This window comes from Bombina bombina, chromosome 6, assembly GCF_027579735.1.
Source record: "Bombina bombina isolate aBomBom1 chromosome 6, aBomBom1.pri, whole genome shotgun sequence".
NCBI lineage: Eukaryota > Metazoa > Chordata > Amphibia > Anura > Bombinatoridae > Bombina > Bombina bombina.
This window is the reverse complement of record NC_069504.1, coordinates 667,144,004-667,160,789: the sequence shown is the minus strand read 5'-3', so window position 1 is coordinate 667,160,789 and position 16,786 is coordinate 667,144,004. Positions and strand designations below refer to the sequence as shown.

Here is a 16,786-nt window from a genome sequence, read left to right as displayed (position 1 = left end):
GGAATTTTGTTTATGTAAAAGAGCTGTTTAACTTAGGCCAATACACCACAAAAGGCCCTTTTAAGGGCTATTGGTAGTTTATTGTTAGATTAGGGGGTGTTTTTATTTTGGGGTGGCTTTTTTGTTTTTATAGGGGTATTAGATTAGGTTTAATTTTTATTATTTTGGATCATTTTGTTTATTATTTTTGTAATCTTAGATGTTTTTTATTTTTCATAATTTTATAGGTTTTTTTGCAATGTTATTTTTTTTATTTTTTCGTAGTGTTAGGATTTTTTAATTTTGTAATTTAGTTTTTTTTTATTTTTAGTTGTAGGGGGTAGACGGTTTAGGGGTTAATAAGTTTGTTATAGTAGTTGCGATGTGGTGGGTCGGCGGTTTAGGGGTTAATAGGTTTATTTTAGTAGTTGCGATGTGGGGGGTCGGCGGTTTAGGGGTTAATTGGTTTATTTACGTGTAAGCAATGCGGGGGATGGCGGTTTAGGGGTTAATAGTTTTATTTAGGTGTTTGTGATGTGGGTGGGCGGCGGATTAGGGGTTAATAACTTTATTTAGTGTTGGCAATGTTCGGGGGGTGGCGGATTAGGGGTATTTAGACTAGGGGTTTATGTTAGGGTGTTTTTTTTTTTAATAATCTTTATTTTTAAACCAACATTGTGCTGAACACCTTTTATACAGAAAAAACAATAACACATAATTAATTGCCTAGTTGACCCGTTACAACTTTTCATTGACAGATATGTCGGGATTGCCTCTTTGTATCTTTCTTATTACCTTTGTCTTATTTCTTCAAACAATTTCACTGCACAATGTTTTTGTCTTTCTCCATTGATGTCTATGGGGGAAAATGTGCTTAACGCACCATACCGCACAACACAAGAAGGTTTTTCTGTAACTTGTAATGACAACGCTATGGAAAGTGCGGTACTGCTAAATTTTTAGTGTTATTTAAGCACCGAATTTAGCGCATAATTTGTAATCTCAGTGAAATAGTTTTACTGCATGGTTATATATCTCCAGGCAATGAAAGGGCTTAATATGCATTGAAGATCTTAGAGATGGCAGTCATCTCAAAAACTGACTCCTCTTAGGCCATTTGGAATATTATAACTAAATTGAATTCAATTAAATTAACACTTATATATTTAAGTGGAACCATCTAGCATTAGCAACCTTTTCCCAGGACAGTTATGTTATTTGGCTTCATGTTATTATTGTCTTAGGTCTCTGCAATACATTGTAAAAATCTGCCATGTTGTGTGAGCTTGGCATGAATCTCTGTGGCACGAAAACCATATATGAATCTTATGTAAGTCTTATATGCTTCTCATATTTCCCAGAGGATTTTCCGGATAGGAAGGTATTTTGAGAGGGGTGGGTTGTGGGTGTGTCATGGGTGTGTCATAGGCAGGCGTAGAGCCAGGTGGAGTCAGTCTATAGAAAATAGTACATTTACTCTGACCAAAGAAGCTATGGACAAGAAAGAGGACAGACCTCCCAACCCTGAAAGGTGTGGGATATGTATTTTGGGTTGGGCCTCACAAGTGGTCATTACATGTTTAACTGTCTGCGCTGCTGCAAAGTGTCCCTGGATATTTTTTCTAAAATCTTGGTAACTATAGGGTTGATCCCAATTCCTTAAAAAAACGTATCTAAAGATGTATCTACAAAGATCTCCATAGACGTTAATGGTGTTCTTCTGTTGAAAATCATTACATGCTTTTTTTTTTACAAAGCATTGTGAGCAACCAGTGTGTTAGCAAGTGTTCCGTCACTGGTTATGACTATTTTTGCTGTATTGGATTTGAGGTGAACACATTAGTATAGAGTGTGTATGATTTTGTCTTCAATTTCATGAACTAATGAACTGGTGTAGTGAGATAATCTAGCTTTGTATTGATATGGTTGATTCCAAGATGAGGATGGCCTGAACTAGCTGATTACAAGCACCATTAGCAGGCTGTCTGAATGAGGCATATAAAGGATAATTGAAAGATAAGATCCGCTTTGAATGCATTAACCAGTGAATCTGAACTCTGGGGCTAACAACCTGTTGTTATTTTCTTTTATCTAAAGAATGATTATCTCCTCTCTGAATGGATTTTCCTTTTATACCATTGTGCTACTTTGAATCAGTAATGCAGATTTTCATAAAGCATCTTCAATATCTTAAAAGTAATTTCCTGGAACATGACATAACATTTTTACCATTAATTTAAGAGATTTCCATTGTTGTGAAATTCTTAAATAAAAGAAAGATTTAAATCCCCAAGTAAAATATATTAAAATGATTCATGGTTCCCCACAATAAAACCCAGTCTGATAGCTGTCATTATGTGCCCCACTGACCTTTCATTCAGTTGTTATCATTGGTTTATTTGCTTTGTGTGTTGTGCTACCATCTGAAGTTACATTTTGCAGCTACTGACTCCAGTGTGTGGAGTTTGACTACTTAAAAACAATTGCAGTATACAAGGTGTTAATGCTTTCAAAACACTCACACTCACCTATGTTAATTTATTGCAAAAATGTGTTTATTTCTGGACTTTGGACATACTGTAGTTAATGTCTTTAACCAGATAAGCTCAGATGCCCTTTTGGCACCACCATTTTGCAGAGCTGTGCAGAGCTCTAGGTATTTATTGGTCCTGACATATGCTGGAGTAAGTAAACATGCTATGGAAACCAACCCCCCTATACAAAACAGACATCTTCACAGTTTACATTAATTTGTGTAAATAGCAAAATAAAATAAATCATCATTGAATTTGCAGTATTCCTGAACACCTAATCATAAAATGTCATGTCACCCTGTATGCTGTGCAGTACCAATCATTATATTGTTACCATGCTTTTGGCATATATTGGTATGACTTGCCACAAGTAAAAAGAATGTGCCCTTGTATGAGCTTGCCTTATGGTAATTGCTGTCAAATCATTCTCATGATCTATATAACCATACAAATACATTTTCCATTACAATAAGCACTCTATGTCCAAATGGTAACTTCTATCTGCATTTAAACACCCTCTGGGGCCGATTTCTTAAGGGCCAAAACAGGAGTTAAGAAGCAGTGGTCTTCAGACCGCTGCTCCTTAACTCGTCCGCTGCCTCTGAAAGCAATCCACCTAATCCTAGACAATCAGGTTGATTGACACCCCCTAGCAGTCGATTGGCCGCAAATCGGCAGGGGGTGGCATTGCACAAGCAGTTCACCAGAACTGCTTGTGCAATGTTAAATGCCGATAGCGTATGCTGTCGGCATTAAGCTATAGCGAATAATTTCCACCTGGGGTATGATAAATCTACCCCTCAAAATTTAAGGGCAAATTATTGAGCACTTATGCTTTCATGCAAAAACACAGCTGTAAGTAAACTTTAAATGTGCTATTTTGCCTGTGTATTACAAGTTCATGTGAGCGAAACCCAATGCGTATTAACTTCATGACTTCAGATGTTGCAACTGCACTAACTTCTTCTCCCCATAGACTTCAATGGAGCGTACTATCATAAAGAAACCGAACTCATCGCTTGTGCACTAACCTTACACTGGGATAGACCTACAGTGCTATACCCAAAGGTAGTTATGAATATCTCATATTACAATGTTCTTCACATAGAAGAAAATATTTTTATATATATATATATATATATATATATATATATACTTCACACAAGTTCACAAAGTATTCCAAACAGCATAATGAAATTAAACAATGCATACCTGCTTTTAAACAGAGTGCCAAACAGCTTCCTCACAGCTACTGGAAGTGACATCATTGACATCAGAGCACTTCCTGACTATCACTGTCAAAAAAAGTTTTTATTACATGCTCATTTATCAATCATATTCAAAAAAATAATAATGCCAACTGATCTACACAGAACGAACTAGGCAAACCACATTGGTTTTGACATTTACATTTATCCGGATCACCAATACTATCCTATTAACTGTTGCCATAGCAACCAATACACAAGCGCCCCCCATGTCATTTCAGGTCATAAAACTTTATCCTAAACAATCTAAACCTAATTGTTACATACTATGCACATTATATACATTAGCACCAGGCTATAACCCCGGTATCACTATTGCTTATATGCAGTTTAACTTAATTTGCAGTCATATCCTTATTAAAAGCATATCCTTATTAAAGGCAAATCACATTAAAGGCAAGTATATTTTTCAAAATTTCCTTTACAGATCGCTCCCAGGCTGGGAATTCCTATCTTTCAGATAAAAAACAGGACATAGACACGTGTTTTATTCAGTTCTTTGGGGTGTAATGTCCCAAGTTTATAGCTCCATTCAACCTCCCTCTGCAGCAGTAATTTCTTCACATCACCTCCTCTAGGTGGTCTTAAAATTCTATCAATAGGCAAACATCTTAAATCTGCCACAGTGTGTCTTGATTGTGAAAAGTGCAGCGCCACAGGATGCTCACTCTCACCATCCTTTAATGCTGCTCTTATAGTGGAGCGGTGGTTAGCCATCTTTCCTTAAAGGGGCGCTCCATCTTACCCACATGGACACTTAATAATATAGACCACCATATCCGATGTGAGTCTGTGTTTCAGAATTACATTTTTGCCAGTGCGAGGGGGACTGAATGATGGACCAACAATCAACGAGTTAAATGTCATACAGCCATCTGAACGATAACATCCTGGCTTCGCTATCCAACTTCTCATGGCATAGCTCTTCACAGGATCTGCTCTGTTTAGCAAGTCTTTCAGGATATTTCCTCTCTGGAATCCCACCAGGGGATGATCGTCACAGACCTTGCCCAAAGTATCATCAGATGATAATAAATGTCAATATTGCATTATTGATTACTCAACTGCATTGACTGCAAATTATACACAAGGGTAAAGACAAAAGAGGGTGGTTCATTAGGAGCCATTTTTTCCTGACCTTCACTGGCTTTAATATGAGCCCTTCTAGCTATAGAAGGTTTATACCCCCTCTCAATAAATCTTTCATATACATCCTGTTCCCTAATCTGTTTAGCAGAGTCCTGGGTCACAATTCTTTTAACCCTTGTATATTAGCTTATAGGTAAGCTATTTAACAAGCTTCTTGGATGAAAGATAGATGCTAAAAGAAGTGTGTTCCTGTCTGTGGATTCATTATAGAGATCCATCACTAGACCCCCCTCATTCTTGATAATCATCACGTCTAGATAATTAATGTGTGTGTAATCTGCATGCATAGTAAACTTAATCTTCGACTCCATACCATTTAGTTTATTAATAAATTATGTAAGTAGCTCCGATGTCCCATTCCATACCAAAAACAGGTCATCAATGTAGCAACAATATGTAATAATAAATGGAGACATATTTTCATCACCTAAGATATATTTCTTTTCAAAATCAAACATAAACATTTTAGCGAAAGATGGACCCACATTTGACCCCATTGTCGTCCCAAGTTTTTGTATATAAAACTCCTCAAATTTAAATAGCTCCTAGTCAAAACAAAATGAAGAAACTCAAGCAAATACTGAGGATCTGGTCCATTATACAATGCATCATTCTGATTGATATCACCTACTACCTTTATACTATCCTTATTCGGAATATTCATATACAAACTAGATACGTCTAGGGTCGCCAAAATCATTGATTCAGTCACAGGCACTGGTATATCTTTCAGAATCTGCAAAAACTGTAATGTATCTTTGAATACAGTCGGAAAGGACCAAGCACACGGCTGTAGCCAGTGATCAATGAACTGAGCCACCTGTGGTTCGGTTTCTACGAACTGACTCTAACTGGCCCCATAGAAATAAAGGTAAAAAGTGGTCTCCAAAAATGCAAAAAAGACTTTTATTCAATAATGTGCGACAGGACCCAAAGATAAACACGACGTTTCAGGGTCAATACCCCATAATCATGTGATGCATATGATATAAATTTTCATTTCCTTTATAGGTGCACACCTGTGTTTAACCCTTTCGTTAACAGAATGCAATTTAATAAAACATCACCATCTAATGGACGAAAATGGAAAACATTGTCAGTTTTCTTTGGGTCCTGTCCCACATTATTGAAAAATAGTCTTTTTTGCATTATTGGAGACTACGTTATCTATCTTTTTAAACAATAAAAATTCTGGAGTAGACTGTCCATTAAATGGAACATAATTCATGAAATATATAATGCTCTAAAGTGCTGCTGCTTGAACAAAACTATGTATATAATCCCCACAAAGGGGTTACAGACATAATAAATAGGCTCCAGATCAGCAATGCACTGCCTTTTCTAGGCTGAACATGGTGCACATTTATGCTGCCCTTGATTGGCTCAGTGGATGATCCAATGGTAGATCTGGGTCCACAGTTGACTTTGACTATGTTAATTGTTTTGTATCAACACTATAACATACCAACATACCAATAACGTACTCCTTAATAATTAATTAACAAAAAAAAGACAGATGCTACTTTCTTTGTAAGGTGAATCAGAAAATTGGAAAAGCCAAAATATTAATCACTTCAGGAAAGTATATGTGATATAATAGCAATAAAAAAGTATTTTTTACAAACGTCTGCTGTACTTGTGTAGAAAAGTGAATAAAAATAGGTTGAATTGGATTAATATATATATATATATATATATATATATATATATGTAAAAATATATAGTTTCAGGGTCTTGGCAACCTTCTTATAACCTAGGCCATCTTTATGTAGAGCAACAATTCTTTTTTTCAGATCCTCAGAGAGTTCTTTGCCATGAGGTGCCATGTTGAACTTCCAGTGACCAGTATGAGAGACTGTGAGAGCTATAACACAAAATTTAACACACCGGCTCCCCATTCACACCTGAGACCTTGTAACACTAACGAGTCACATGACACCGGGTAAGGAAAATGGCTAATTGGGCCCAATTTGGACATTTCCACTTAAGGGTGTACTGACTTTTCTTGCCAACGGTTTAGACATTAATGGCTGTGTGTTGTAGCAAAGTGTCATTTCTTCAGTATTGTCACATGAAAAGATATAATACAATATTTACAAAAATTTGAGGTGTGTACTCACTTTTGTGAGATACTGTATATATATATATATATATATATATATATATATATATATATATATATATATATATATATATATATATATATATATATATCCCACAAACATTAAGAGCTAATGTAGAAAATTTCATAAGCACATGGATTCACCCCATACAGTTAAATATATTTTGGTTAACTTCTGCACAGTTAAAAGCTTTCTACTATTCAATTTTGATTGGAGAGTTGTTGCTTTGTTCCCATTGAATTACTGAATCTATGCAAAAGTCTATTCTGTTTTAGCAATATGACAAAGTAAGCAGTTGTCAGTGGCACAATGGAAGCCTCATTTGTTACTGTCAATTATGGCCACTAATTAAGAATCTCCTGTCTTGTAATTTGTGAAATTCTCCCTAGATATAAGTATAAAGCATTGTGTGAATATGAATACCTGACAATCTGTAATCAATGGTGGGAGTAAATTATACAGGGCTAGTTGGGATAGTTTATTACTTTAAAAATGACTTATAATATAAGTGAAAGTGCTAGCATTCAGCAAAGTTTATGGGATGACACACTGAGCCAATTACTAAAAAAAATTACAAATAACTAGCACTATCATTTAGCTATATATACAGTATATATATATATATATATATATATATATATATATATATATATATATATATATATATAAAATCATTCATAAAAATATATGAAATATTCTTATTTCCTGACCTGAAAGAATTAGTTTGTAGTATATTGCAATACTGCTCTTTGAATATACTGCGTAAAGATGATCATAATTTGACAAAAACAATATTCTTTCTGAACTAATATGTCAAAGCTTTTTTTTTTTTCCACAAGAAAATTAAACTGTATAAAAGAAGAAAATAAAGACATTACCTGTCCACTGCAATTGCTGTCAGGGTGAAAACAGATACATAGACAGTTACTGGCTGCATAAGGAACACAAAGTAACACATGAACTTGCCAAACACCCATCCTTGATGGTTAAATGCATATGCCAGTGTGAAGGGGACACAAGTGGCACACATCAGCATATCTGAAAAAGCCAAATTTCCAATAAAAAAGTTGGTAACATTATGCATCTTCCTTGTCCTGCAGATGACATACAGAAGCAAGTAGTTCCCAAAAATTCCTATCAATACCACCAGGGTGTAGCAAGGTATGATGAGGGGTTTGTAGGACTGGATGAGCTGGACCCCTATGAACTGAGAAGTGGAGTTAGAGATGTTTGGATTGACCATGTAAATCGTTAGATTGGCTGGTTCATAGCTCCATCTTCCTGTGTCCTCCATTCCTTTATCTGATGCTTAATGTCTTTAGGCATTACATATTCACTCTTCTAGATATACAGTAACTGCCGGTATAAAGTGTATTAAGAGCATGCAGCTTTCCATTAGCCACCAGTTGAACCTATAATGGCCTGAAATGAAGACTGCTAAAAAAAAGGAAATAATGTCACTGGTCTTCTGTTGTTTGTCAGTATAGAAGAATAGCAACGTTATTCACATTGGAAAAAAGAGATTACTGGTCACTAAAATAATCTCAAAATATTTTGGAATAATCCAATTGAGGTTTTCGGTATAGAAACCGAACTCTTGTGGATAATCTAATTTCACATACTATTGTGAGTTCATTGCACGTCCCTAATTAAATTAGTGATATTCATGTTTGATCAAACAATGATGCAGAGTTGTTTCCTTCTTCTCATATTCCAATATAATTCATTACAATAAGATGACAACTCTTATCTCTTAATAGAAAGCGTTTCACATCTTCCTCCACAATAGGCTTCTTGAAAACAGTAATTGTTTCTAATTGCACTTCAATCTAATCCTTTTTCTTCATTAATCTCTATGGAGGTCTTTTGTCTTTTCACCCTTTATTCTCTGCGGTTTTTCTTTCAGTTCTGAAAAGCCTGGAGTAGAAATAAGAGGAAAATGTTTAGAATAAAACTGACCTTTATTTTACAGTTTGTCTAAGAGATCTGCTTAGACATATACACACATAGAGTACTACATCAGCTTGTACACTTATAAAATGTCTGATTTTGTCACCCTTCCCAAAACACTGGAGGAAATTAGAATAATGGGATCCATCACAATCCTTTAGGAAAATGTATCAAATGATTTATCTATAAATATCCCCATAGAGATTAATTGTGGGGGTTTTTTTGTAGAAAAAAACATTAGATTCGGATAAACCCCAAAATTTGTTAGTAGAACAAAGAAAATTGTGTAAAGGACAAGAAAGAAGACTTCCGGAATGTACATACTGTAGTCCGTTGTGAAATATAAAGGTTAAAGAAAACTCATTAAAAACTCTTCTTGATGAAAAGAATTTTATATATATATATATATGTATATATATATATATACTGTGTATATATATATATATATATATATATATATATATATATATATATATATATATATAAATACTGTATATATCTATAAATATATGTGTGATGTGTCTGCAATGTAAAATTCCATTAATTTCCACTGGAAAGGTGTTAATGAAAGAAATTATAAAACCGCTAGAGCAAATCTAATTTGCTTGCTGCTATTTACAGTTATTTTTAACTAAACCAGCATATAGTAATTAACTGTTACATTGTGAAATATAATTGTACTGTGCATGAGACCTTCCAGGAATATATTTTATTGCAGAGGATTTTTAAAGTATACAAACTATCTGGGATTAGAAAAAAGGAAGATTTATTATTATTATTATTATTATTATTATTATTATTATTATTATTATTATTATTTTAATTTGTAGGTCTTTAGTTTGTGGGGCCTGCTTTGACCAGCATTGTTTCTTGAATCAAAAAAGGGCCTTAATAGTTGAAAAATTACATGGTCTAATTTGTTATCAACCCTACACTACAGGCTACTGAAAAATAATTGCAGTAAGAAAGATGTTAAACTGTTTTAAAAAATATTAAGACTTGGCTGATATGTTATTCCTTATCAACACAACAGAAATGTCTTTGTAATTACAAGGTGTTTACTATCCCTTTAAAATAGGTGATATAAAAGCTTAAAAAATAACAGATCTAAATGCTATATGTGAGGGTTAAAACCGATCTTCTGTGTATCGTTTGGGAAGATTTTCATTGTGCATTTGTGAATACATTTCACCTATGACATCAAGTGGCAAACTCCATTGTGATAGATAAACCTACTATACAGTGTGTCATGGCTCTGAGCTCTTATTAAAATGACTAAAACCTAGGAAGCCCAGATAAAGCAAAAGTTAGTTTAACTGTCATTTGGTTAAAACACTTTTGACCCTTTAGCTACAAGTTATTACAAAGCAAAGCATTTTTGCATACATTTATTTTTAATAAATCTTATATAAAACATTGGAAATTAGAAACTAAAAAAAATATGCTAAAGATAAAGCTTAAAGGGACAACTTAAACGGGCATGAAAGTAAAATATTAACTTTCATGATTCAGAGAGAACAATTAAAAAAATGTTTATGAGCGTTATCAAATTCACTTTATTCTCTTGGTATCCTTTGTTGAAACTTTCTATGAGAACATACATAGGAAGGTTAAAGAATGTGCATTTGAATTGAGCACTATGGACCAGATTACGAGTGGTGATCTATCGTTAGCATAAGGATCGTAAACGCAATCACAAGATCTCAGTGTTTGTTATGCTCAAATCCATATTACAAGTGGCGCGCTGTTTAAATTACCTCAAATTTCTTTGCACAAACTCGCAGTAATTTGTGCTCCCCATATTTTCTATGGGCAGCATTCAGCAACAATATCCACTCATATTTCAAGTTGAAAGTAAATGCGATTGCTCGAATGCAAACGCATTTAACGCTAAGGGGTCAATTTATCAACCCGTCAATGGGGCCGAATGTATCCTTTAGATTTGGCAGAAATAGGAGTTAAGAAGCAGCCGTCTTAAGACTGCTGCTCCTTAACTCATCCGCCACCTCTGAGGTACGAGGGGGATGATTGACACCACCTGCTAGTAGCCAATTGGCAACGAATGTGCAGGGGCGGCATTACACAATAAATTCTCTAGAAATGCTCCTGCAATGATAAATGGCGACAGTGTATGATGTCAGCATTTATCGATATGTGGAGGACATGATCCACTACAGCGGATCATGTCCGCTCGCACTTTGATAATTCGGCCCCTAAAACTTTTTAAGCAACCTGAAAGTTAACGTAAAGAGTTTGGCCGGAGTAAAAAGTTGCACTAAACTATACTAATAACCCCAAAACTTCCACATAGCCCACCGCAAAGTACCCCTCTACACTATTAACCTCTAAACCACGACACCCCCACATTGCAAAGTACCAATACACTATTAAACCCTAAATTGTCACACTCCCACATCGCAAAGTAGACCTCTACACTATTAATGACTAAACTGCCAAAACCCCATTGCAAAGTACCCTTTAACCTCTAAACCCCCTAACCATCTAACCCCCCCAAACACCCCTAACCTAAAACCCCCAAAGTTAAAAAAAAACAACTAACATTACATAAAAAAAATAAAATTACAGAAAAAAAAACTACAATTACAAAAATAAACAAACATTACCAAAAATAAAAAAATCACTTTTATGCCTATTCTAAAACTGAATCCTAATGCCTGATAAATTTATTTCCGGATATGGTGAGTCCACAATGTCCTTAATTACTGTTGGGAATATTACTCCTGGCAAGCAGGAGGAGCCAAAGAGCACCACAGCAAAGCTGTTAAGTATCACTTCCCTTGCCACAAACCCCAGTCATTCGACTGAAGTGAAATGGAAAAAGGAAAAATATAAAGGTGTAAAAGTGCCTGACGTTTAGTAAAAAATAATAAGAAGGGTGGGGTCGTGGACTCCACAACATCCTCTATTACTGTTGGGAACCAAAACCCAAGCTAGAGGACACAGATAACTAGGGAGGAGAACAAGACAGGCAGACCTAAACAGAAGGCACCACCGCTTAAAGAACCTTTCTCCCAAAAGAAACCTCAGCCGAGGTAAAAGGCTCAAATTTAGAAAATTTAGAAAAAAAGTTGAAAAGAACAAGTTGCAGCCTTGCAAATCTGGTCCACAGAAGCTTCATTGTTGAAGGCCCAAGAAGAAGAAACAGCCCTCGTGGAAAGATCTGTAATTCCAACAGAAACATAAGCAAAAAGAATTTTACTTCTCAACCATAAAGAAAGAGAAGTAGCGGTAGCAGAAGACTGGCAAAAATCCTTAGTAGCCTGTAGGAAGAATTTCAGAGCAGGCACAACCTCCAAGTTGTGCAACAAACGTTACTTAAGAAACATAGGGTCCTATCTATCAAGCTCCGAAAGGAGCTTGACGCCCCGTGTTTCTGGCGAGCTGCTCCATAACCCTGTCCGCCTGCTCTGAGCAGGCGGGCAGGCATCGCCGGAAATTGACACCTCCCTGCTGGCGGCCAATTGGCCGTGAGTCCGCAGGGGGCGGCGTTGCACCAGCAGCTCTTGTGAGCTGCTGGTGCAATGCTGAATCCGGAGAGCGTATTGCTCTCCGTATTCAGCGAGGTCTGGCGGACCTGATCCGCACTGTCGGTTCAGGTCCACCAGACTTTGTTATATAGAGGCAAAAGGATTAGGACATAGAGAAGGAATAATAATTTCCTGATTAATATTTGTATCCAAACTATCTTAGGAAGAAAAACCCAACCTAGTATGAGGAACTGCCTTATCAGCATGAAAGATAATATAAGGTGAATCACACTGCAAGCCAAGAGTTCCAAACCTCTCCTAGCAGACGAGATAGTAATAAAGAACTAAACCTTCCAAGAGGAAAACTTTGCTCAACTGATGCCAGCTGCAAAACTTTAAGAGCACGGTAAGGCAAGGAGGAGAGACAGGTTTAAACACAGGCCTGATTCTGACCAGGGCCTGATGGCACATCCACCAGATGATTGTGTAACCAAATAGATGAAACAGAAATCTGACCTTTCAGAGAACTGACAGACAATCCTTTCTCCAAACCTTCTTGGAAAAAAGATGAAATCCTAGGAATCTTGACCTTACTCCAAGAGTAGCCCTTGTATTTGCACCAATAAAGGTATTTACGCTATACCATATGGAAGATGCCATCAGATCCAACTCCGGCAACCCCCATGTGAGTGTTAACCTGGAGAACACCTCCGGATGGAGAGCCCACTCCCCGGGATGAAAATTCTGTCTGCTCAGGAAGTCAGCTTCCCAGTTTTCCACTCCTGGAATGTGGATGGTACATAGACAGCAATTGAGAGCTTCCGCCCGCTGAACAATTCAAGCAACCTCCTTCATGGCTAAGGAACTCCGAGTTCTTCCCTGGTGGTTGATGTAAGCCACTGAGTTGAATTTGTCTGACTGGAACCTGATAAACTGGGCTAAGGACAACTGAGGCCAAGTCATCAGAGCATTGTAAATTACTCTCAACACCAAGATGTTTATGGGGAGAGCAGACTCTTCCCAAGTCCATAGTCCTTGCGCCTTAAACGAGTCCCAGACTGCTCCCCAGCCCAGCAAGCTGGCATCCATGGTCACAATCACCCAGGAAGGTCTCCAGAAGCACGTGCCCTGAGGCAGATGCTCCTGAGAAAGCTACCACGGAAGAGAGGAGAGTCTCTTGGTGACTCATCTAGATCTATCCTCTGAGACAGATCCGAAAGGTCCCCATTCCATTGAAAGAGCATGCAAAACTGCAGAGTTCTCAAATGGAATCAAGCAATGGGAAAGAAGTCTATGGATTTGACAATCAGACCAATTACCTCCATACATTTAGCCACTGATGCCGAACAGTAGACTGCAGAGAGAGGCAAGAGGAAAGAATCTTGAATTTTCTGACGTCTGTCAGAAATGTCTTCATAGATAGGGAATCTATGATGGTCCCTAAGAAAACCACCCCTGTAGCTGGAACAAGGGAACTCATTTCCAGATTCACTTTTCATCTGTGGTAACAATGAAAGGACAACAAGATCTCTGTATTAGAGTTTGCTTGATAAAAAGATGGCACCTGATCCAATATGTCATCCAGGAAAAGCGCTACAGCAATTCTCACTGTCAAGATATCCCTCGGATCCTTAGAAAAATTCTGAGAACCATGGCAAATCTCAGGAACTTAAAGAGACGAGTCCTCCAGGTCTATAGTCATCATGAACTGACCAAAGGAATAATGGAACCAATGGTGTCCATTTTGAGGGAAGGTACCCTGAGAAAACATGTTGAGACACTTTAAGTCTAGAATAGGATGAAAAGTTCCCTCTTTTTCTGAACCATGAACAGGAACAAATAGAATCCTAGACCCTGTTCTTTTACAGGAACTAGAACTATCACTCCCAGGGAAGAAAGGCCCTAAAAAACAAAACAAAAATGCCTCTCTGTTATCTGGTCCACAGATACATATGAGAGATGGAACCTGTCTCTGGGAAGAAAGGTTGAATTCTATTTAGTAACCCATATGCATGTTTGAAAAAAAACAGAGAGATTCAACCCCTCACTTGGTCCGATTCCGGATAAGGGGCCAACCCTTCATGCTCATTTAGACTGCAGGTTTCTACTTTGACGTCCTTTAGGTCTATTCTTCTTCCTTGTAGTAGAAAACACTGTTTTCCACCTGAAATATTAAAAATATTCCTGTCAAATCAGGACCCAACGAGGTCTTACCCTTGAAAGGAAGCACTAGAAGCTTGAATACAGAGGAAAAATCCACTGACCAAGAATATAGCCACAACGCTTAATGAGTTAGTAGATTGTACAAGTAAAGATTACCACTGGCGCTTATAAAATAAGCTAGGATTTAGACTACCAAGACAAAATATGACTTATCTAAGTGTAAAAAGGATATCTTGTGTGAACCAAATCTGTCTCAAAAATTATATATGTAGATAGATAGAAAAATCTAAGGGTGTGTGACAGTGAATTTAATATTTGAGTACCCTCACAGCCTATTAAAAGAGAGGTGTGACTTCCCACAACCAATAACCCCGGAGGCTTGTTGTTTTTGTAATAAGCCGCGAAGGAGCACAACATACAAGGACGCTCAAAGAAGCGGTACATCAGTTCAGAAATATTTCCGAATCTCAACGGACACTTGTAAGGTACCTTACGGTTTGCCCAATAACTGTCATACACACAAAGTGGCTATTTCGATCAAGTTTTATACCTTTAATACTAATTTTTTGTAAGGCCAATTGACCAAAGAATTACTTATAGGGAGACGTCCCTGTGTTTTATGTATTTGAAATTATATTTTTATGAATTTTAATGCCATAAGTTTATGTTGCAAGTCTATCTAGTTTATTAAATAAGTCAATTTTTATCTATTTTTATCATCTTTATTTACGGACACCATACACATCACCTGTAAATACAGACTTATCAATCACTATCTATTTATATTTTAAGGACATCATTAAGTATCATGAACACTATCTATACACCTACTTATCCCTCTAACCCAATTTATTTTGTACACTATTTTTACGGACATTATCTATATTGTCTGTATACACAGACTCATCCACTTCTTATATGTTTTCCAAAGGAAAACGTTTTTGAACACTAGATATATCATCTACATACACGGACTCAAATATTAAATTCACTGTCACACACCCTTAGATACTTCTATCTATCTACATATATCATTTTTGAGACAGATTTGGTTCACACAAGATATCCTTTTTTACACTTAGATAAGTCATACTTTGTCTTGGTAGTCTAAATCCTAGCTTATTTTATAAGCGCCAGTGGTAATCTTTACTTGTACAATCTATCTTAAACTCAAACTACTGAGGAGGAGTAGTTTCATATCCACCAGGCATTTAGGATTTATAGTAAGCGCCAACCCTCTTTTCACCTTATCACGCTTAATGAGTTAGCACAGAGAAGCCAGAAATCTTGGCTCCCGGCTTAACGGCTTGCATGGAAGCATCAGAAATAGAAGAATTGGCTAGTTTAAAAACCTTAATTCTATTCTGGATCTACTCCAAGGAGTCTCTACCAAAATGGACCGGAGACAACTTCCATAAAAGCCTCCAGCTTAGTCCATTGATCCTTAAAAGAGCAACTATCCTCTATAGGGATCATAGTTCTCTTTAGCCAGAGTACAATGGCCTCTTCTACTTTAGGCACCGTGTGTCACAATATTTAATGGAGCCAGTGACAGGAAAACAGTTTTTTAAAGACAGGAGATGGGGAAAGGAATCACTGACTTCTCCCATTCCTGTGAAAAATCTCCTAACACGGTCTGGAACATGCCCCCCAACATTAGTGACTTGGAGGAAACTCAACTACTAATGCAAATAGGTAAGGCTGCTAATAATAGTGCTGTAATTATGGGAGATTTTAACTACCCTGATATAAACTGGGCCAATGAAACTAGTAATTCAGCTAAGGGGGATAGATTTTTATATGTTCTCAGGGATAACTTCTTGTCACAATTAATAGAGGAGCCAACCATGAGTAACGCTATATTGGATTTAGTGCTATCAAATAATACAGATATAATATCAAACATAGAAGTCAAAGAACATTTGGGTAACAGTGATCATAACATGGTCACATTTGAAATCTTTTTTCATACACAGTGTCTTAAGGGTTTAACCAAGACTTTTAATTATAAGAAAGCAAAATTCAATGATTTAAGGAAATCATTAAAGGGACACTCAGGTTTTATTAAATTTTCATGATTCAGATACAGCATGTAATTTTAAACAACTTTCTAATTTACTTCCATTAAAAAA

At 36.5% G+C, this 16,786-nt stretch overlaps 1 protein-coding gene across 1 annotated transcript in view; it reads right to left on the bottom strand.

Moving 5' to 3' along the window:
* Positions 1 to 8,347, bottom strand: part of LOC128664554 (prolactin-releasing peptide receptor-like) — a 248,925-nt gene extending 240,578 nt beyond the window's left edge. Inside the window, exon 1 of the mRNA XM_053719372.1 lies at positions 7,932 to 8,347. Coding sequence (XP_053575347.1) covers positions 7,932 to 8,347 — 416 coding nt within the window. The remainder of the gene's footprint in view (positions 1 to 7,931) is intronic.
* Positions 8,348 to 16,786: the final 8,439 nt, after the last annotated feature.